The 20,017-nt window shown below is 43.3% G+C and overlaps 1 protein-coding gene across 4 annotated transcripts in view; it reads right to left on the minus strand.

The window, feature by feature from the left end:
* Positions 1 to 5,166: 5,166 nt before the first annotated feature.
* Positions 5,167 to 20,017, minus strand: part of SEPTIN9 (septin 9) — a 191,419-nt gene continuing 176,568 nt past the window's right edge. For all 4 annotated transcript variants that reach the window (XM_081897804.1, XM_081897806.1, XM_081897805.1 and 1 more), the window contains 5 exons: positions 14,299 to 14,416; positions 12,600 to 12,695; positions 12,122 to 12,218; positions 9,361 to 9,412; positions 5,167 to 8,458 (listed from right to left, as the gene is read on the minus strand). In XM_081897804.1, coding sequence (XP_081753930.1) covers positions 8,320 to 8,458; positions 9,361 to 9,412; positions 12,122 to 12,218; positions 12,600 to 12,695; positions 14,299 to 14,416 — 502 coding nt within the window. In that variant the 3' untranslated portion in view covers positions 5,167 to 8,319. The remainder of the gene's footprint in view (positions 8,459 to 9,360; positions 9,413 to 12,121; positions 12,219 to 12,599; positions 12,696 to 14,298; positions 14,417 to 20,017) is intronic.

Genomic DNA, 20,017 nt, shown 5'->3' on the forward strand with positions numbered 1-20,017 from the left:
ACTGGCAACAGCCTTTTTGTTTTTATTTTACTTACTAGATTTCCCCTGGAAGGGGTAAATCTGGATTAAATTGTTGAAAAATACAGGCTGGCATTTTGAGGACATTATTTGGATTCTGCAAAAGAACTTGTAGGCCTAAGAACCTTCCACCCCACAAGAAACACCCATCTAGTAGCACCTCCAGTGTACCACTAGAATTCAGAGTGAATTTCTTCTTTTCCCCTGGACAAGGAATGGATATAACAAATTATCCCTGTCTCCAGAAGTTAAGAAGCACTTGAGGAAATTATAATGCAGGTGGTTAATAAGCGAGCTTTCTCCTTTTTTTTATTTATGAGGATCTGTGAAGTTGAACAAAACATTTCTTAAACATCTCCATTAACTCTTAAGGTATGGATCACCATAATCAAATATGTAAGATAAATAGGAGAGTTGGTGAAAAGTGCAAAGGGGGGAGATGAATGGGATTGAATGAAGTTGTTTGTGCAATCTTCGCTATCGTGGTCTGCTGCCATGCTAATAATGAATATATGCATTATTAATAGCAGTGTTTATTCTCATAAACCAAGTACAGCAAGTTAATATTTAATCCAAATCATGCAAGAAGCCCCATCCACTCTTTCTCAGGTCTCCATTCTTCTTCCTTCATTTGACTTGCCTTCAAAATAATGTCAACGCTAACACAAGTTCTACTTCTTGATCCAAAAATTCTTGTTTCCTTTCCAAATCCACTAGGTTTTCTTTTTTGATAAATCTGCCTTGCAGTCATTGTAGGCCAGGAGGTTTTATATTGGTGACTCAAGTGAGGAAGCATTATGTATTATTGGTGATATCTGTGTTCTTACATTGTTTTGTCTTTGTTCTCCGAACCCATGATGTGTTGCTATCACAAGCGAAGCACACATTATCGAGAATGACTAAATGTTTATGCAGCCAAACAATTATAAATCTATTATTTGATGTGACTGCTCTGCACAGAAATACTTGACGTACAACAAACAACTCATAATAGTTAATGAATTGGTGGGCCCAAACAAGAATAACTAAAATAAGGATTGGTAGATGACTTTTCCAAGGAAACGTCCTTGTTCAGGATCAGGAAAATAGAACTCAAAATACCATTCTTCCAATTTATTTTTCCCAGGACTTTTAACACTTTCATTGCCTCTTCCTTCAACACTTGTTTCACCTTTTGATCTCTGAAACTACTGCCACTTGGAATTGACTCAAATATGCCTGGAAAATCAGGACATTGAAACTCGCCTTCTGATATTGAAAATAAAACTACACACTGCACCTTGCCCTTCCACATTTAATTTCACCTGAAAATTATATGCAGTATGGAAGATACAGGGACAGGATTATAATTTTTTTCCTAAAGTACTTATGTCCTGATTTGATGGGTTATACATGTATTGGAGAAGGTAGCCTATCTTTCTGGCAGACTTTTGCACCTAGTTCTGTAGTAACTTCTTGCTACCCTTTTATGAATTGGTATTTTCACCTTTGTAAATAAATATACAATAAGTGTATTAAGTATGCATCCTTTCCTAATCTCTCACTAACAGATGAGCATTGCTTTTCGTTCTTTTATTGTCCATCGAAGTTGGGTATAACTTGCAATATTGGTGAAGCAGTTTAATGATATATAAATAAGAACCTTCCTGCCAGTAGCTTTGTCAACAATGAACCGTGCATCATTTCTAAGTATCCTTAGGCCTCTTCACACATCAAACATAGGAAGCTGGTGTATTCATTGAAAGGGGCAGTGGGCCCAGCGTTTCTTTAGCAAGGCACCTTCGTCTCTTCTGTATAGCAAATCTACTCTTTCCTTCTAGGACTGACAGTCCTGCCCCTTTGGAAGCTACAGTGCTTTCTGCCACCGGCGCCTGTGTTGTTATTTCTAGAGAGGATTTATAGCATTTTGGGATAAGGCTCCAATGAAGTTATTAATCAGAGAGATGGAAGAGTCCAGCACAGTTTATGGTGTGATGTGGATGAAAAGAGAATTCTGAATATTAATGTCTCAGATAATGATTAGGAGATAGAGAAGAATTTGAGGGGGGGATGTAGGAAGGAAGGACAGGAAGCATTGTGGGTAAATATATGCAGCTTCTGGTGGTGATTACCCTCCAAGTAATTAGTTTTTTAAAGCAGGCAGACGTTTCAGGAGCCACTTACTCTGAGCTGCTTTAATTATTTATGTTCTCTTTTATTCTTAATATTTATGGCGGGTCCTCTTTTAAACAGGAGTCGCGTGGTGCAATGGGGCCACTCATCCTGAACAGAGATCCCTCTCTGTCACAGGTCCCATTCCTCTTCCTCCCCCACCCCAAACTTGATATTCATTGACAACAGCCCCTGGCTGGAGTCAGTCCTGCAGACAAGTTTATCTCTGTGTTTTCTCTCTCCCCTCTCCTTTCGATAGGATAACAAATGGGGATGTCAAGAATTCCACAAGACCCCCGCCCTGCACTGCAGAAGCTTCTCACTCTCCTCCGTTAAGGCAGCAAACAGTAAACAATGCCTGTGCCCCCGCTTGCAAATAAGCTTTATAGAAATATAGTAATATTCCAACCAAATAATCATGGCAGCCACCTGGGATAATTGCGTTTTATGAAATGGGTTCTATGGGTGGGGGAGTAAAATATAAAAATGCACCAGGGGGAAAAAATGCAACCCAACCCCTAGATCGTCTCCCTAATTTCGGTTGTGTCTTGTATCTCTGCGTGCACTACATTCCCAACCTGTCATCCAGCACACGTGTGCACATTTTTTTAAAAATTATTTTCCAAAGCATGTAACACTTAGAAAATCAGTTGACTTTCAAACGATAGGGGTGGCTTGGTCCAGGGAGTCTTATTTTAAATATGTATGTAGTTTTTGGTTGTATGTAGTTTGTTATCTGCTTTGAACCTTTAGTTTATAAATGTGTCAGACAGAACAACCTCACAGGGTTGCTGTGTGGATAAAGTGTGTGTGTGTGTTGGAAGCTGTCACATATGCTGCTTTGAGCTCATTGGAGAAAAGGGAGAAGAGGCAAGGTATGAATGGAATGATCTATAGTATCCTAGTGTGATCTACATTGGTAAGCATTGCAGAGACAAAGGCACACACACACCTGTGTCACTGGTGCTACTTGTGCCCCACATTGAATATCCCAGGTTACACAGAATTTTAGAGTTACAAGAAGGGAAGTCTCACTGCACAGTACAAGGGACTTTTGGATACAGCAACAAGGAGTCACTATTCAGTTGCCAAATAATTCCACCACCCAGCTCATAGGAAGCTGCCCTATATGGAATTGGACCATTGGTTTGTCTAACTCAGTATGGTCTCCACTGGCTGCCAGTGGCTGTCCATGGTTTCGGATAGGAGTTTATCCTAGTCCTACCTGGATATGCTGGGGATTGAACCTGAATGCTAAGCAGAGCTAGGTCCTGCTCACTGAGCTACGGCCTTTCTCTAGGTCTCAGCCTAAAACGGATTGCAGTAGTGTCAAATCTATATATTTGCCTTCCTCCCACCAATGGCTCAGCAAACATGCACAGTCTTGAAGGATTGAGATGTTGTTACCGTCTGCAACCCACACTATGGAAAACAATATAAATGTTAAGACAGTAAGATCGAAAAGATAAAATTTGTTTTTTGGTAGCATTTGATACCATAGTTCAAGAAGATACAGAGCAGGGTGGTGATGGGAGAAGCCATATTAGTTTGCTGCAGAAAAATCAACCAAGTCAGAATTGGCCCCTTAAAGACTAGCAGATTTATTGTGGCAAAGGCTTTCTTGGGTCAGAGCCCAGTTTTTAAAAGCAATAAAGTGATACAGTGGGCTATGGCCCAGGAAATCTTACACCACAAAAAATGGGTGAGTTGTTAAAGGTGCCACAGGATCCCTTGTTTTTTATTAACCAAGAAGTGTTTTTAAGTGTAGTCACTGACAACTGTTTGGGGGCCATACTCCAATTGTTCGCCTCATGCTGCTAGGATGATCCTACAGAATGGCGATGAGGAATGTATTGGCCTCTCTACATACACTTCCTGTGGATTTCTGCTCCACCTCCTCCTGTTGCTACTGGCTCAGGCTGGAGGACAAAACTACATAGAAATATGGAGTAAGGTATGACTGTACTGTGCTGGCAATGCCCAGTTTGGTAGATTTATTTTTGGGCTGTGGCTGAAGGTGGTAGAGCCAACTGAACACAGGCTCTAAAAGTATGAGAAAGGGAGAAAAACCTCTCTGTCCATACCTTGTTTCATTTAATACACCTCTATCATGTCCCTCCTCTCACCATTTTTCTAACCTGAAAAGCCCCAACTGCTGAAACCTTTCCACATATGGAAGTTTCTTCAGTATCTTGATAATTTAGGTTGCCTTTTTCTGCAACTATTCCAATTCTATGGTATCATTTTTGAGGCAAGGTGACTAAAATGCACACAGTATGCCAAGTTTGTCTTAATTTTAACACCCTACCTTGTTTTTTACAATGTTAATTATTTTATAATTCTCATTGTTTTTTATATTTTACATTCAATAGTATGCTTAACATATTTTATTGTGTTTTGTATTTTTTTCTTGACCAATATCTGTGCTAAGTTTGTAATTAATAAGTCATTACAATAATGGAGTTATATTTTTGATCCTTTTTGTAATAATCCTTAATATGACATTCATGTTTTTTTCACAGCTGCCATGCATTGGGTCAACCCTTTAATGGAACTATTCACCACCACTACCATCCCAAGATCCCTTTCCCAGGATCAGTTGGTAAGACCTTATCTGCATATGTTGTAAACCACCTAAAGGTTTTGGGGTGTTGTTGTTTTACAATCAAGTGGTAGAGTGAGTGGTTACTTTTTAACTTGCATCACCACTATTTGCCTCAATTCCGTCAGATTCCGTTCCTGAAAATATCAGTTCAGGAACGGCAATCTTCCGTACTGCTTCTGCACTGAAGATGGGGGCAGGGGGAGAGACACTCAAGCATCTCTGCAAAATAAGTTACTATCTTTCTCACCATCCCATTTTTATTGCATCTTTTGGTCCATTTGCAAAAGAACCTTTAGAAGCTGGGAGAGCAGTTGGGCAAAAGCGTAGTTCCCAGCTAAAGCTTACACAAAATATACCTTTTGGCCCCGAAGACAACAATAATCCTTCTGACATTTTCCATTTGAAACATTTATTTTTGGGAAATACATATTAAACACTATTATTTATACAAAACAGAACTAAATTTGTCATAATGCATACAATCCTCAAAAAGGCCATTTTTTAATAGATTTGGATGATTTATTTTTTTGGTTTCATTCGGTAAAACCTCCCCCCGCCCCGAAGTACAATATAAAAGGAGAAAGACATTTTTGTCTTGCTTTCGCTGGCTGAGATATTGGCAAACAAGATACAATGCATTTTAATTTTTATGTTGCTGAAGTGCATCTAAAAAAACCAAGAGACATTCTCTATTACCCTTTTCATAGTCTTAAACACTTGAAATATATATATTTTTAGTTAATACAATTTTTATTTTGCTAAAATATAGCAAGTCAGCAAGTAAAAAAAATAATTTTCCTCAGCTTAACACAGCTCAGTAAAGAGTCCTCCGTTTATTCATTTTTACGTTTGGGAGGCACAACACAAAAAGTTAACATGGCAGGCTTAGATTTAACTTGCAACACAAAAACAACAACAACGTATGAGTGCCTCTGAGCAAAGAATATGTGCAGATGCATCCATTGAGGGCCATGAGTGGCAAAACAAGTGAACTAAATGCCTGACACAGTTTTTGAGTCATTAAGGAAAGCACTTGTCAGGGAACACTGTGGAAGCAGCAAGTAAGCTCATGGGAAGTCTTGGTTAGAGTCAGTTTGTAGGCTTGCATCCTAAGGACATGCAAGACAAAGTGGCCACTGGCTGAGATCCCTGTGTGCTGTGTGTTAAAGTGTGAAGCATTCCCCTTAGGCATGCTGAGAGTGGGCTACATCAGTGCCAGTGAGAGCAAGATGAAAACTTATCATTTGCCTTTTCTGAAAGCCAGGAATCAGCATGCCCGTTCTGTTCTTTGCAGCTCCACAAGAGGGCAGCATGGCTCAGAGCTTTCCACTTTGGAAAAGGAGCTGTGATGAGAGTCTCCTGCACATGGCACAAGAGGAGGTGATTCTATAGAGCTGGCTACTTAAGATTTGCTGTCTGAGGAAGAGAAAGCTGTGACTGCTGGTTCTCTTGGTTAGATTTCCATAACTGTGAACATGGCCTCTGCCCCTCCAAATCGGGTAAGTGTTTAGCAAGCAGTTCTTTCCCCCTTTCTCTGTAAAGAGATGTTTCCTCTGACAAACCCAGAAGTTGCACAAATGAACCAACTTCTGGGTTTGTCAGAGTTTAGTCGTCTGACCACTAGAGTTAAGACTGACTAAAGTATTCGAATGAAATCAATGTTAAAAAGAACCCTTTGAGCAACTGGCACAACTCTGATTCAATATTAAAATGTGGCATGGAAAGTAGGCATAGGACCTCAAGTATTCGGACCAGCTGATGGGGCAAATAGGTTCCACATGGTCCCTACCTCACAACCGCCCTCAAGCACAGAGATCATCTGGAAAATTGTATCATGTAAATTGACAATCTTAGATTAAGCTGTGTGCTTAACCAAGGGCCATGCATTACTGCAGAATGCATGCAAGATCCCGGGGCTCAGCATTTAATACAGAGCAGGGGGTGGAGAACCTGTGGCTCTGCAGATGTTGTTGCTTGGCCATTGCTCAGGGATGATGGGAGCTGGGGTTTGAGCAACAGCATCTTCAGGGTTACAGGTTCCTTATCCCTTTTTGCATGCATGGCACATCTATATGTGCAGACCTAAGGAATTTTAGCCACAGATAGTTAGAAAAGTTATACACACACAAAGCTGCACAATGAGAAACAGCCAGGAAGACACACACCCCATAGCCTCTCTAACACTTTAAATAATGATTAAAACAAGAGCTCGAAGGATTGAACTCTTTTCAGCTGAGATTAAAGGGACAGGGGGATTGGGGAGGAGAGGAATGTCCTAAGAATCAAGGTGACTTACATTTGATCCCATAGTAGACCACCTCCTTTTCTCCAGTGAGCAAGCTGGCTCCCTATTATTGCTGGCTTTTTTAAAAAGGAAAGGGAATATAGATCAGACATGCAGGGAGTAAGATGTGCATAGTGCTGGGTGGAATTGTGCCTTCTGCAAATACTCCATTCACTCTACCCTCACGTTAAAAAACTTTTATCTAGGTCATGAAAATCTTCACTTGAAATGGGTGGAGATAAGATACAAAAGAGAGAGGAACACAAACACACGTACACACACACTAAAAACAAACACACAATGCTTTTCCCCTTCCCACTCTGGTTTACAGAACAATAAACCTTTGGCACTAGGAAATCAAGTGGCTCAAGAGGAAGATTGCCATAGACTTGAACCACTGAAACAAAGAAGGCAGACAGGAACACCTCTCTTTTCTCTTTTCACACTTTCATATGGGGGGGGGGGGAGAGATGCTTTGGTGGCATGTCTGACCTAGCATCCATCAGTGCCTCACCAGGCCTGTATCAACCAAGTTGCTAATGAAAGCTTCCTCATCCAGATCAACCTCACCTGGTCAGGATTGCAACTTTTGTTGCTTTAACTGGAGGTGAAACTGCATGGATAGGATATGGAATGTGCGGCACCTTCTTCTCTCTTTCACGCAGCTCTGTGCCCCATAACTTAATAGCTTCAACTCATGGCACAACACAAGGTATCACATTCAACTTCAACACTAGGGCAGCTGTCTATGAAACTTACAGTTCACCTCCCAATTGACCAAAGGGGACGGGGAGGGGGGTCAGTCTGTGCTTTCTAACAAGGTCCATCTCAGCCTTAGTAGGAGCTCCCCCAGAGTTTCAAGAAAGGGACACTCACCTATCACAGTAAAGGACCTATCTATGGCAAGGAGGCCACAACTAAAGTAAATCATCAAACCAATGCATATCCTGTTGAGGTTCCCTCTCAACCTCATCCCCTCCCTAGGGATCAGTAACTACAGCCTACACAGAAGAACAGAATAGATGTTTCACATCACAGACACTAGAAAAGAGAAAGACACTACATTTATTACAGAAAAGTACTGTTATTTGGTCAGTTAATGTCAGCAGCTTGGGTACTGTTGGCGGAGAGGGGAAAACAACAGTGGCATAGAGTTTATATGGGGTTTTTCTTGGGTTTTGTTTTTTTTAACGAAAAGAAAGTGTGGGGCAGGAGGGGGAGAGGAAGAGAGTAGGCTGGGTCCTTGCTTAGGCATGGAGTGTTACATTTCATTGGCCACCAACTCCTCTTTGTCAGCTACGCCATTGGAGAGCATATTCTGGCCTTCATTCAAGCGTTTGACTCTGTAGGCTTCAAAATGGATGCTGCTGGTAATGTCCTTGATGTTTTGCATGTGTGTCCTACGGGAAGGAGGAGAGAGGATTAAAAAGAGATATTTCTGATGTTGGATATAAAATCAACAACAGCTTGACACAGGAATGTAAAGGAGAAGGGCTGTAAAAGCAGTGCCTTGCAGATGCAAAATCTGAGATGCTGTTCTTGACATCTTCAGTAACTTTGGCAGACCCCTGCCTGACACTCTGCTGCTAGTTAGAATGGATAGCACTGGGGTAGATTGACCCTTTGTCAGATTCCTATAACAGGACAGCTGAGTGCTGCCATGGGAAGTAAGTATAGTAGACCAGGATACTTTAATAACCGCCTGAGCCCTCATATCCCAACTAGTTCACTGAGATCATCACTGCTAGTTGCCTCCTAGGTTACAGAGGGACAACTGGCCTCAACCAGGAGTTGGGCACATAAGTATTGCTGGAACACTTTTCCAACAGAGATTTGGCAGACAGACTCGCTTTTTTCAGGCATCCATTGATGACCTTTTTATGCTGACAAGCTTTTACAGCTGTTTAGGTGGGGTTTTTTTTAATTAGCCAGTCACTTTAATGCTTACCTATATTGTTTTTATTGGAGTTTTATGTTTAAACGTTGTATAAACTGCCCTGATATTTTATGATATGGTGGTGCAAAAATACTTTTATTTACAAATAAATAAATGAGTTACTAGCAGCAGTACCAGCTGTGGGGTGGTAGCATCCAGGATGCATTGGCTGTGATGCTACTTCAGATAAATAGATATTACACACATGTGCATGTGTGGAAATACGTGTGTGTGTGTGTGTGTGTGTGTATACACACACACACAAAACAAAGTTGTACATACTCTACTCTTAAATAGCAGAAACAAAATTAAGGAATCTTGAATTAACACCCCCCGACCTCTTTCTCCCTTGAAACTGTTACCAACCTGATCAAGAGATCCCGCAAGTATGCGAACTCACAATGCGTTGTATTCTCAACTGTAAAAGAAGGATACAATACTTGATATGAGCACAAAATCAATACACACTAGCCTTCAGATTCACAAACCACATCAATACCCAAAGAACTTGCAAGTGTCTGGAGCATAGTTTAAATTCTCAATAGTGGCCCTTGAAGATCTAGCATAGGTTAGAACAGGGCTAGCTGTGCCCTCTAGATGTTGTTGGGCTCCCAGCTCTCATTAGCCCCTGCCAGCATGGCCAAAGGTCAGGGGTTATGGGAGTTGGGTGTCTAACAACATCTGGAAGACAACCGGTTCCTCACTCCCTGGGTTTGAGGAACAGGACAAGTTCTTCACAGTGTCTAAACAGCGTTGCCTTGGGACTCTCTCTTTACAGAGTGTGTGTAGAAATGTCCCCACTCTCAATCATTTATATACAGTGGTGCCTCGCAAGACGAAATTAATTCGTTCCGCAAGTTTTTTCTTCTTGCGAGTTTTTCGTCTTGCGAAGCACGGTTTCCCATAGGAATGCATTGAAAATCAATCAATGGGGACAGAGGGGAAGTGCCGCGCGCCTTCCCCTCTGTCCCCGGACCTGTTTAAAGCAAGGGGCGGCGGGGAGAAGATCGCTTCTCTGTCCCCTCTTTTGAAGCAAGGAGCGGAGGGGAGAAGATCGCTTCTCCCCGTTGCCGCCCCTTGCTTCAAAAGAGGCCCGGGGACAGCGGGGAAGACGCGCTGCACTTCCCCGCTATCCCTGGAGCTTGCGGGGCAAGCTTCGTTTTGCGAAGCAAGCCCATAGGGAAATGCGTCTTGCGAAGCGGCTAAGAAAACGAAAAACTCCTTCGTCTAGCGAGTTTTTCGTCTTCCGAGGCGTTCGTCTTGTGGGGTACCACTGTATAGGCAACAAGGCAAGTGTCATGAGTTCAAGAAGACCCTGCTTTGTGATGGCCTCACTGATTCCATGAGTTACCAAGGATTGGCCACAGGGGGGAACCAGAAGGCTTAAAATGAAGGCCTTTCTTTTCAGAGAAATCCTGCTTTGAGAAAAATGTTTCTAACCAAGGAGCCAAAGAATCACAAATCAGAGAAACCCACAGAAATAAAAAGGTGGCAACAAAACAAGTGTAGCTTGTGCCGCTAGATGTACAAAAGGAGAAATACAGGGGAGGGGAATCATTTGATGTTGCAGTTGACATGGTAGAGGCAATTTTGAGGGAACACACAAACATTTCCAGCAGGAAATCACACATTTCTCAAACTATGGTGATCTATGAGTGCCATTCAGACATCCCATGAAAAGTTTGTGGAGTAGTCAGGAGTAGCTGTAGTAACTGAAGTATATGAGATACTCTTGCATATTCCAAAAGGTACCTGAGTATCTGTAACTGACTCTGCCCAAGTTTAATAATCTACAGGGTCTGGGGCAAAGCAGGCTCACAAGGCTCTGGACTTGTGGTTTTCATCATACGGTGCGCTTGCACAGTTTACTAATTCCCCACCCAAATCTAACAGTTAAAGGGGCTTTTCTCAGCAGCCTGGCCATGACTTTCATTTCATTTCAAATATTTAAGAGTAAAGCTCTTTCAAAGTGGCTTCTATAATAAACAAATATCTCCTGCCTGCCAAATATACTCTCCCAGATTTCAGTTGTATTAAGATCCTATATTTAGCATGAATTAAATCCTTAGTATTTATATGGCATCATCAGTACACAGGGTTGGTCCTAGAAGTTTACAGCCTAAAATTCAACACAGGGGCACCACAAAGGAAAAAGAGAAGAGAAGCAGAAGCAGGGATAAAATAGGGAGGCAATGTGTGCTTATTTAATTTGCATGCACTTAGTCTTAGTTACAGGGGAGGCCACAATCACGAGGCAGTAGAGCTGTGCACCAGATTTGGCCAACGCCCAAGCCACAGATTGCAGTGAGGCAGGTTTGATGGCCCTTGGCTGTCAGGGGTGGGGTATCAGGCAGGAAGGGCAGGAAAACTGTAGGAAAAGGCTGAGACTTACCCTACCAGCGGCTGCGTCTTTGCAGGCGCCTGATGACTTTGCAGGATCAATGCCTCTGCCCAGCTGAATAGAGGCATCAATCCTATGGGGGGTGCAGCCGCTGCTTTGGAAGCAGCTTTTCTGCACCAACCCTGAGCGGTGCCATTCGCTACTTCTTCATGAGCAGAGCAACTTCACTTGCATGAAGAGAAGCCACTTGCAAAGGAGCAACACTGCACAGGATCAAATAGTCCCACTTGCCAGCTTGCATGTGGTGGGAGGAACCAGTGCTGCAGGGTGCTGGCTCTTGCTCCTCCACAAGCAGTTTGTTTCCCTCATGTGCAGGGAAGCTGCTCACGAAGGAGCAGCATTGTGCGGGATCAGATGTTCCAGCTTGCCAGCTGGCAAGTAAGAGCATCTGATCCCGTGCGGTCCTCATCTTGACCATACTTTTAAATCCTATTTTAACTTTTTTATTTTAAAAACAAACAAACCCTGAGTCCTGCTCCCTCAAATTTCTTAGGGAATGGATCCTGGGAAAGTTAGGTGTCCCCAGGGGCCTCCAAGATGGATAGGACTGTCATAGATTGTCCCTGGGGCAGATCAGCGGGGCTCTGTACAGCCCTACTGATGGACAGTGGGGGGGAGTGCTGTTGCAGCCCAGGAGACTAGAGGGGCCTCTAAGGTGTGTTTTTTGGGCAGTCTTAACAGTTTAAAGATTACTAGGAAGCAAGAGACAGGAGAAAGAGCTCTTACCTTCAATTGTGCCCCACTTCGTTTTCCTTCCCAGAATTCGCCTTCCATTTATCTGGTATTCCTGGTCACTGCCCACCACAGCAAACGGAATCATTTCCTACAGTTAAATTGCAAAGTGTCAGAAATTGGGGCTCATGAAATCCAACCCTTCTTCATTAAGTCGGAAATGTGTTAATTCCTGTTACCGCACCACCACTATCACCACCACGTACTCCTTTATTTCAGAGAGTTCCAACATCCACTTTAGCTCTTCTGAGCAAGTGAAACAGGTTAAGAGGGTCACCCAGCCAAACTAGGCAAGCCTCTCCTGGAATATTGGCTCATGAGGGATGAGCGATTTTGAGAATTTCACAGGCAAAACTGACTTTTCACTTAAGTATTCTTTTCCTTGACAAATGACCATTGAGAAGGATGCTTTAGGCTCTGTAAGCCTTTGAGCACATGCTAAACAAGTGTCAAGAAAGGACCACTCACTTACTCTAAATTTCTCATTTATTAGTCGGTCTTCAGAGTCCTCATCAAACTGTTTCTGTGGGTAGACATCAATGCCATTGGCAAGGAGATCTGCTGTGATCTGTGGGAAAAACAATGCGGGGAACAGAAGAAGCCTGTGGTTAGTCAGAAATGCTAATAAAATACCTTTATTGAAAAAGCTATCATAAGAATGTAAATACACCATTGCTGGATCAGGCCACTGGCCCACCTAGTCTAGCACCCCAATCTCACAGTGGATGCCCAGATGCCCATAGGAAGCCAGGAAGATGGACCTGAGCCCACTTTTCAGCATCTGGTATTCAGAGGCACACTGCTCCAACAGTGGAGTCCTCAAACTGGAGCAGATGGGAATTGCAGTATGTGGCCATGTTCTTCATCAAGCCAACTGATGCCATGGTTTGAGGCCCATGATGCAGAAACCTTACCAACGGTAAGGGTGCCTGAGTTCTGATCAGCATCTGGGAAAAGACTTGGGAAACTGATGGACAGCGCCTTGGGTTCCAAGGAAGGGTTCCTTCCTTATTGTAAATAAACAACAACAACTAGATAGTTGACTAGATAAATTGGCTTTTCGCAACCTGTGCCCTTCCAACTCCAAGCCCCACTGGCCATGCTGACATGGACTTGTGGGAGTTTGGAGTCCAACAGCATCTGCAGAGCCTCAAGCTCTCCAGTCCCTGTTCTGTATGAAAAGTAGAGTCCAGGATCTTGCATATACCCTGCAGTGTACAGCTCTTGGTTAAATTACACCAGGTTGGAGAAGGTGGAGATACAATATTAAATATTAAGTGCAGTGTAGTTCTAAGGAGCATTAAAGTTTGAGGGTGACATTTTTGGTACATCTCCTTGATCCATGCTGCTTAATGCAGCTTCACAAACTGATGTTTTACTGCTGCTCTTGCTCCAAGGGCAACAATGGTTGGAAATTGACCCCTGCCCTCAATTTCCTACTACAGTCGTACCTTGGAAGTCGAACAGAATCCGTTCCAGAGGTCTGTTCGACTTCCAAAACATTTGGAAACCAAAGCATGGCTTCTGATTGGTTGCAGGAAGCTCCTGCAGCCAATCGGAAGCGGCGCCAAACGTTCAGCTTCCAAATATTGTTTGAAAACTGGAACACTCACTTCCGGATTTCGATCGTTTGGGAGCCAAGGTGTTTGAGATCCAAGGTACGACTGTACAAGGAGAAATCCAGCAGTTAATTTCCAGTTACTGGGTCAAAAGGTAACAGTGGAAGATAGAACGATAGGTAGCCAGAGCAGGGTGAGAGGAGCATATACACCTCTTAAGTTATTAGTCACATGGCTGGGCATATGCTGCAGAGTTAGGTGGAAAAAGCAGGGGATTGATGGTACACTTCTGTAGCCATTTGGACAGCAGGCCTGGCCTGTCTTTAAAATCCAGGAGAAAGATTTGCAGAAGGAAAAAGAATCAGAATGGGAAATTGAATTTATTCCTTCTCCACAGAGAGAGAGAGGCCAAGCCAAGAGAAATACGTGCAATGGCTTGGAGATCAATGAAGGCCTTTCCTCTCACCATGCAAGATTGCTCTGAGCTGCGGCCCGAGGAATGTGCTGGGCTCCTAGCCAGCGACTGGGATTCAGAGACCTGCACAGGGGAAGCTGCAGGAGAGGACAAGAGATCTTCAGAAAGGTCAGAGAAGAAGGCACCATCCCTCTTACCCTTTGCTTGAAGTAGTCCCTCTCCTCTAGCGTTAATGTGTCTGCTTTGGCGATGACAGGCACAATGTTGACCACTTTGCTCAGGCGCCTCATGAATTCAATGTCCAGCGGCCGGAGGCTAAAAGCAAGATGAAAGGACTTCTTAAAACAAAAAGGAGACCAAAGATGCTGAGACATATGACATTCCACTTCCCTTCCCAACTGACAGTAGGCCTTTCTAGAAGCACTGAAATGAGTATCGCTCTGTGTGATACTCAGGAGGCCAAAAGCTGATCTAGGGTGTGAAGTGGAGGTGGGTGAAGGCTCTGGTCCTTCTGCCCCACCAGCCAGGTATCCTCTTGCCTCTAACATGACTACGTTCTCAATAGGACAACAGTAACCAAATGGGGGCTGGAACCACTATTTGGTTACTGTAAGTTGATCACTTAGGCTGCTGGTTATCAAGCAGGCCTTCATGACCAGGTATGCCAGACAGTGCCTGTCTGTGAGGCGTACATCACAGGGTGGTTTTCCTGGAAGCATTTGTGGCAATTGCCATCAACAGATATATGACGATTGCAACAGACAAAGAGCAAGTGATAGCAAACTACACCTGAACACATTTAAACATTTTAGACATAGACATTGTTGCTAGATGGACTAGTTGTCCCAGACCAGGACTACATTGAGGACAAAGGGTTAAAGCCCCCCCCCAATCCCAATTGGACCCCTCACACCAGCTGTTTACTTTTTAAAAAAAGAAGTGTGTTTTCGCTAATTTGGCCCTAAGTCTCAAGACAGATTACATTTCTCTCCACCTTATATGCAGCTATAAATCCTGCTAGTGTATGTACGATGGATGCTTCCTGGCCTGTGGAGTCACAGGTTCAAGTCATTCTCTCAGCCCAGCCTACTCTGCAGGGTTACTAAGAGGAAAAAAACAGGGCTAACCCCTTTGTATGCCACTCCAAGTGGCAAGAATAAATGCAATGGACAAACAAACTGTGAGCAATTGGGTTAGGAATTTGCCACATGCCACATTCATTTGCAGAAAAATATGGAGGTGGATTGTTGGATGGAGTAGCTTTAATCATTGATACATGGGAGAAATATGTTGTTTTCTTTGTCTTATGTGCACCCGCACCACAGGCACATCTGTCACTTATGATTGACCATGCACTGCATAAGAGCTTTTGGGGGTGCGGGGTGGTCTATGGGAGTGGTAATCCAAATAGGAAAAATCAACATGTGTGAAGCACCCTCACTGTGCAGGAATCAGCAAAAAACAGAAGGCCCAAGAATTTCAGCTCAAAGAAGCCTTCCTAATTAGGGATTGTTTTTGCCAACGAACACAATGCCAAATGCTTAGCAGACCAAAAGTGCACGCACACACACACACACCACCAGCTTTCCAAAATATCTTGGCTGGGTCTGCCTGTTTACAGGGAGTAGCCATTTCATACCAATGACCCACAAAAAGAAAGTGTGCTTTGTTTTTTGCATTAATCCTGAAAGCAAGTTAAGCAGATTCACGGCTCCACAGCACTATTACTTTGCTCTGCACTCAGCAAGGTACTCAGGACCGAATTAAACCTGAGTTTGCATCAACACTGGTCTAGCTGGGCAAAGGGGCAAATCCTGGCTGCAGGGGCTATAAGCTGTTTCCTCTACTAGTCCTACCAGTTTGCCTCCTGGCGGGGGGGGGGGGGCAGATCCATTCCCCTGTCCTCCTCCAGGAAAAACAAGAGGAACATGAGAATTTTGATTGGATTTCTATTTTTATCTTTTGTGGCCTGGCACACTTTGCCAAGGGAGGAAACAGCCGCTAGCAGAAGAACAGAGCCTGTTAGAATGAAGAGCTCAAGGAGATGATGACAGTACTGAGCATCTTCTACATGCACACAGTCACCAATGACAAGCAGAGAAGCCAGAGAATTCTGAGAGCCTTTAAAGAGTAGAGTCGGGCAGGTGAGTATGAAGGTCCCAGTGTCAGCCTGCCACATGAGGGCGAGTGTGGGATACCAGAGAGAAGGCTGCTTGCTGAGGAGATTCACCCAATTTAGAAACCTTGGCCTGTTTAAAATGGGCCTTAGGTACCTGATAGGATTCTGCTGGTTGTTTAATCACAGGATTTTGTATTTTATGCTAAATGTCATCCTGTGCACCCTGAGTATTCTGAGGGTGAAAGGTGGGCTAGAAATAAGTACTGCTAGTATTTGTTTCTAACCTCATCACCATGATGAAAAAGACTCACAATGCATCCTTTTTTTATGCATGTTGTATAGCAGGAAAACTCAGGGGATGTGTGAGTGCGAACACAGAAGGTAGAACAGTAGAATGTTCTGCAGGGTTGGGCAGGGTCTACCAAAGCTATTATCTTCCAAGCAGGTGGTACTGCCATCAGAAGAAAAGGTGAGGGATGCCACTTGTACAGGCCACTCTCCCATAAAAATGGTGCAGAAGCATCTAAGTTGTTAACTATGAGTGGGATTCACCCAACAAACCCCACAAGCAGAAACCCTGTGCAAGGGCTTTGACTTAACACACTGGGGGCTTTCCCCTCTCTTTTCTCTTTGCATGCCCCCCGAAATTGCCTTGGGAGGTCAGGAAAACCCACAGAACAGTGCACAGGGGATCACTTCATCAAGCAAGCTGATACACATGTGCAGATGGAACAGTCCACACGTATTCAACATGACTTAGTCCTATTTAAAAGATATGTGCAGGTGCACCACAGTGACACAGGATGTTCTGGTTAAGCTGGTCACTTGCTCTTTTATTACCTGCTAAAACCACTTAAATTTTGCACAGCTTTTAGTCAAGATGCCGAGTATAATGTTTTTTATATATTTATAATGCTATAATGCTTTTAATGGTTTTTAGTGATGACACAATTTGTGCAGATGGATTCACAGTCAGTGTCACACCAGACTAGATACTCAGCTCTGACTCACAGCTTTGGTTTTCATTTATCCCTTTGCTCTGAAGGAGGCAGTGTCTGAAAACATGTTGCACCATCCACCAAAAGGCACAACACAAGCTGTCCTCCAGACATAGAATCAAGCCCTTTACCACATAGTGAAGTTATGAGCACAGAGGATGACAAGAAGTTCCTGTATATCATGGTACTGTTTCTCAAATCAGCATCCACATCAGGAAATCACAGAGTCAACTCAGCCTCTACAGTCTGAAGTGAAGCTTGTAACACAAACACACAGCGGCCTAGTTTGGATGACACACTTAAGTCAGCAGATGGTATATAAATTTTGTATATAAAGCAGTATATAAATTTTGTTAAATAAATAAAAACCTGATCTAGCTTGTGGGCAAGTTTTCCATATTTCCCCTACCCAAGATTTGTTCTTTGTTGAATCTCATAGTTAACAATGAGCCCCAGTACAAATGGCACACCAAGCCAAAGCATGGCTTAACTATGTGCCCAGAGAGGAGCAAAACAGCTGCAAACTCCCCTCTAGGAGCTTGTGCATTTGCATAGTCCCAGTAAACCAGAGTTTGGCTTTGTGAGCTGTACAAAGCAAGAGAAGAGGGAGAGAGACAGACAGACAAACAAACAAACAAACAAAGAAATACAGAGTACTGGAGTAAGCATCAGTAGAGCTGCAGAGTTAAGAAGGTGTCCTGATTCACAACCGCTTGGATTTTCCAGATGTCAAAACAGAGCCTGATGATGAATTTATAAGGTGGGGAGTGTTTGCAATGTTACTACCTTGGCCACTCCTTCCCTCCACTCCAGTACAAAATAACTCAGCCCTTTAAAAATGAGTTTTACTGTCCTGGGGAACATCAGACTGGTCTCAAGTCTTGCTTGTTCAGAATGGCCCGTCCTGATATATATGAAACACAGATGCACAGCTCAGCTACAAGAGGACAGGGAAATCATCAGATGATTTGCACAAAAGTTCTACTTTAGAACAAGCTAAAAATGAGAAGCTTTCACAAATGCTAGTAGACGGTTTTGAGATAGGGGCAGGCAATCCGTCAAACTAGGGCTGTAATGAGATGGGACAATAGCTCTGGTTTACAGACTGGAGCAAGGGATTCAAAAGGCTCGTAAAAGCCACTCTGAGCTTTCCTGGTTCTCGCCTGTCTCAGTATATGATAAATATTTATGACTATTGCAAAAAAGAAAAGAAAAAAGAAAAATAGACTTCAGCTGAATTGAATTTAATCCAAATTCCATCATCCCAGAAAGCAGTGCTCAGTGCAAGCTGGCCTCGTGTCTCAAAGGCACTGAAGTTTGATGTATAATATGCTAATACAGGCAGCGTGTGAAAAATGCATGCGTTGCAGAGAGATGGTTCCAAAACCCATGGGTGGCTTAATTAGAGCAGGGAGAAACCAAAGACATATTTTGAGCTTATTGGCATGTTTGGGGGCTTTTGTGTATCTGGCCTTTGTGGCTATAACCTGCCATCCACACCATCTCTCTCCCTGCAGTGGTTTCCTGACTAGGAAAGACCCATGAAAATCCCTCCTACTTCATGGACATCATCATGAATCACATAATATTTCCATGATATTGCTCAGCTATTTCCATGCTTCTCTCCACAACTCTGAGGGTTATAAGCTTTTAGTTTTTGAAGTGTGAGATCCAGTGGAGTCTGCGTATGGTGCTGGGTTCTGGATTATACAGCATAACCACGGCCATGTGTCTCTTAATATGAATAAAATGCACTTCTCACACTCCAAACTAAAGGAATATGGCAAGTGGCCCAATCATCATTTGGTGTCTGCCAAAAAACTTCACAGTTTACGAGCAACCCCTTTGCGGGAGCATCTATGACATTACCAACCAAGAACAACCTGACAGCAAATAGAGGATCCAGTTGCACCACAGTTCTGTCATTAACAGGGTAAGTTAAGTATGCATTTCATAGACTCCCAGAGTTGGAAGGAACTGCGAGGGTCATCTAGTCCAACCCCCTGCAGTATAGGAATCTTTTACCGCACATGGGGCTTGAACTTTACAACCCTGAGATTAAGAGTCTCATGCTCTACTGACTGAGCTATTCCAGCTATAGATTTTGCATATGGTGTGCATCAATTGGAGACCCATCCCTGGTACAGGTGGAGAGAAGAAAGCTTCTAATTCCCCCAATTATGAAAATATTTGTGGAGATATCACAACATGGCAGACGTGGATAGGCTGACAGCAAATACACACATGCAAGCAACACACCTCTCTGTATGACTAAAAAGTAACAGAAGCAGCCTTGGGTCTGTTGAGGAAGGAGTGGGGGGAAAGCAGGATTGTAAAGAACAAAGACATATCTACAGGCAAGCTGAGTCTTCCACCTACCAGTGCACCCTTCTGAACCCACAGGAATATAGAATTACATTGGGTATCAAGCAGACTGTGCCAAACTAGTATTCCATGATAATGATGCAGGCAGGTTAGAGAGTTTGGATTTGATATCCTGCTTTATCACCACCCGAAGGAGTCTCAAAGCGGCTAACATTCTCCTTTCCCTTCCTCCCCCACAACAAACACTCTGTGAGGTGAGTGGGGCTGAGAGGCTTCAAAGAAGTGTGACTGGCCCAAGGTCACCCAACAGCTGCATGTGGAGGAGCGGAGATGCGAACCCAGTTCCCCAGATTACGAAACCACTGCTCTTAACCACTACACCACACTGGTTAAGGGAAAGTGAGATGTACTATCATTCCCATTGGAAAGCCTTGTTACAACTAATTTCAGTCACCAAACTGCAGCCACTGAAGT

Source organism: Podarcis melisellensis, assembly GCF_964234715.1.
Source record: "Podarcis melisellensis genome assembly, chromosome: 2".
NCBI classification, from domain to species: domain Eukaryota; kingdom Metazoa; phylum Chordata; class Lepidosauria; order Squamata; family Lacertidae; genus Podarcis; species Podarcis melisellensis.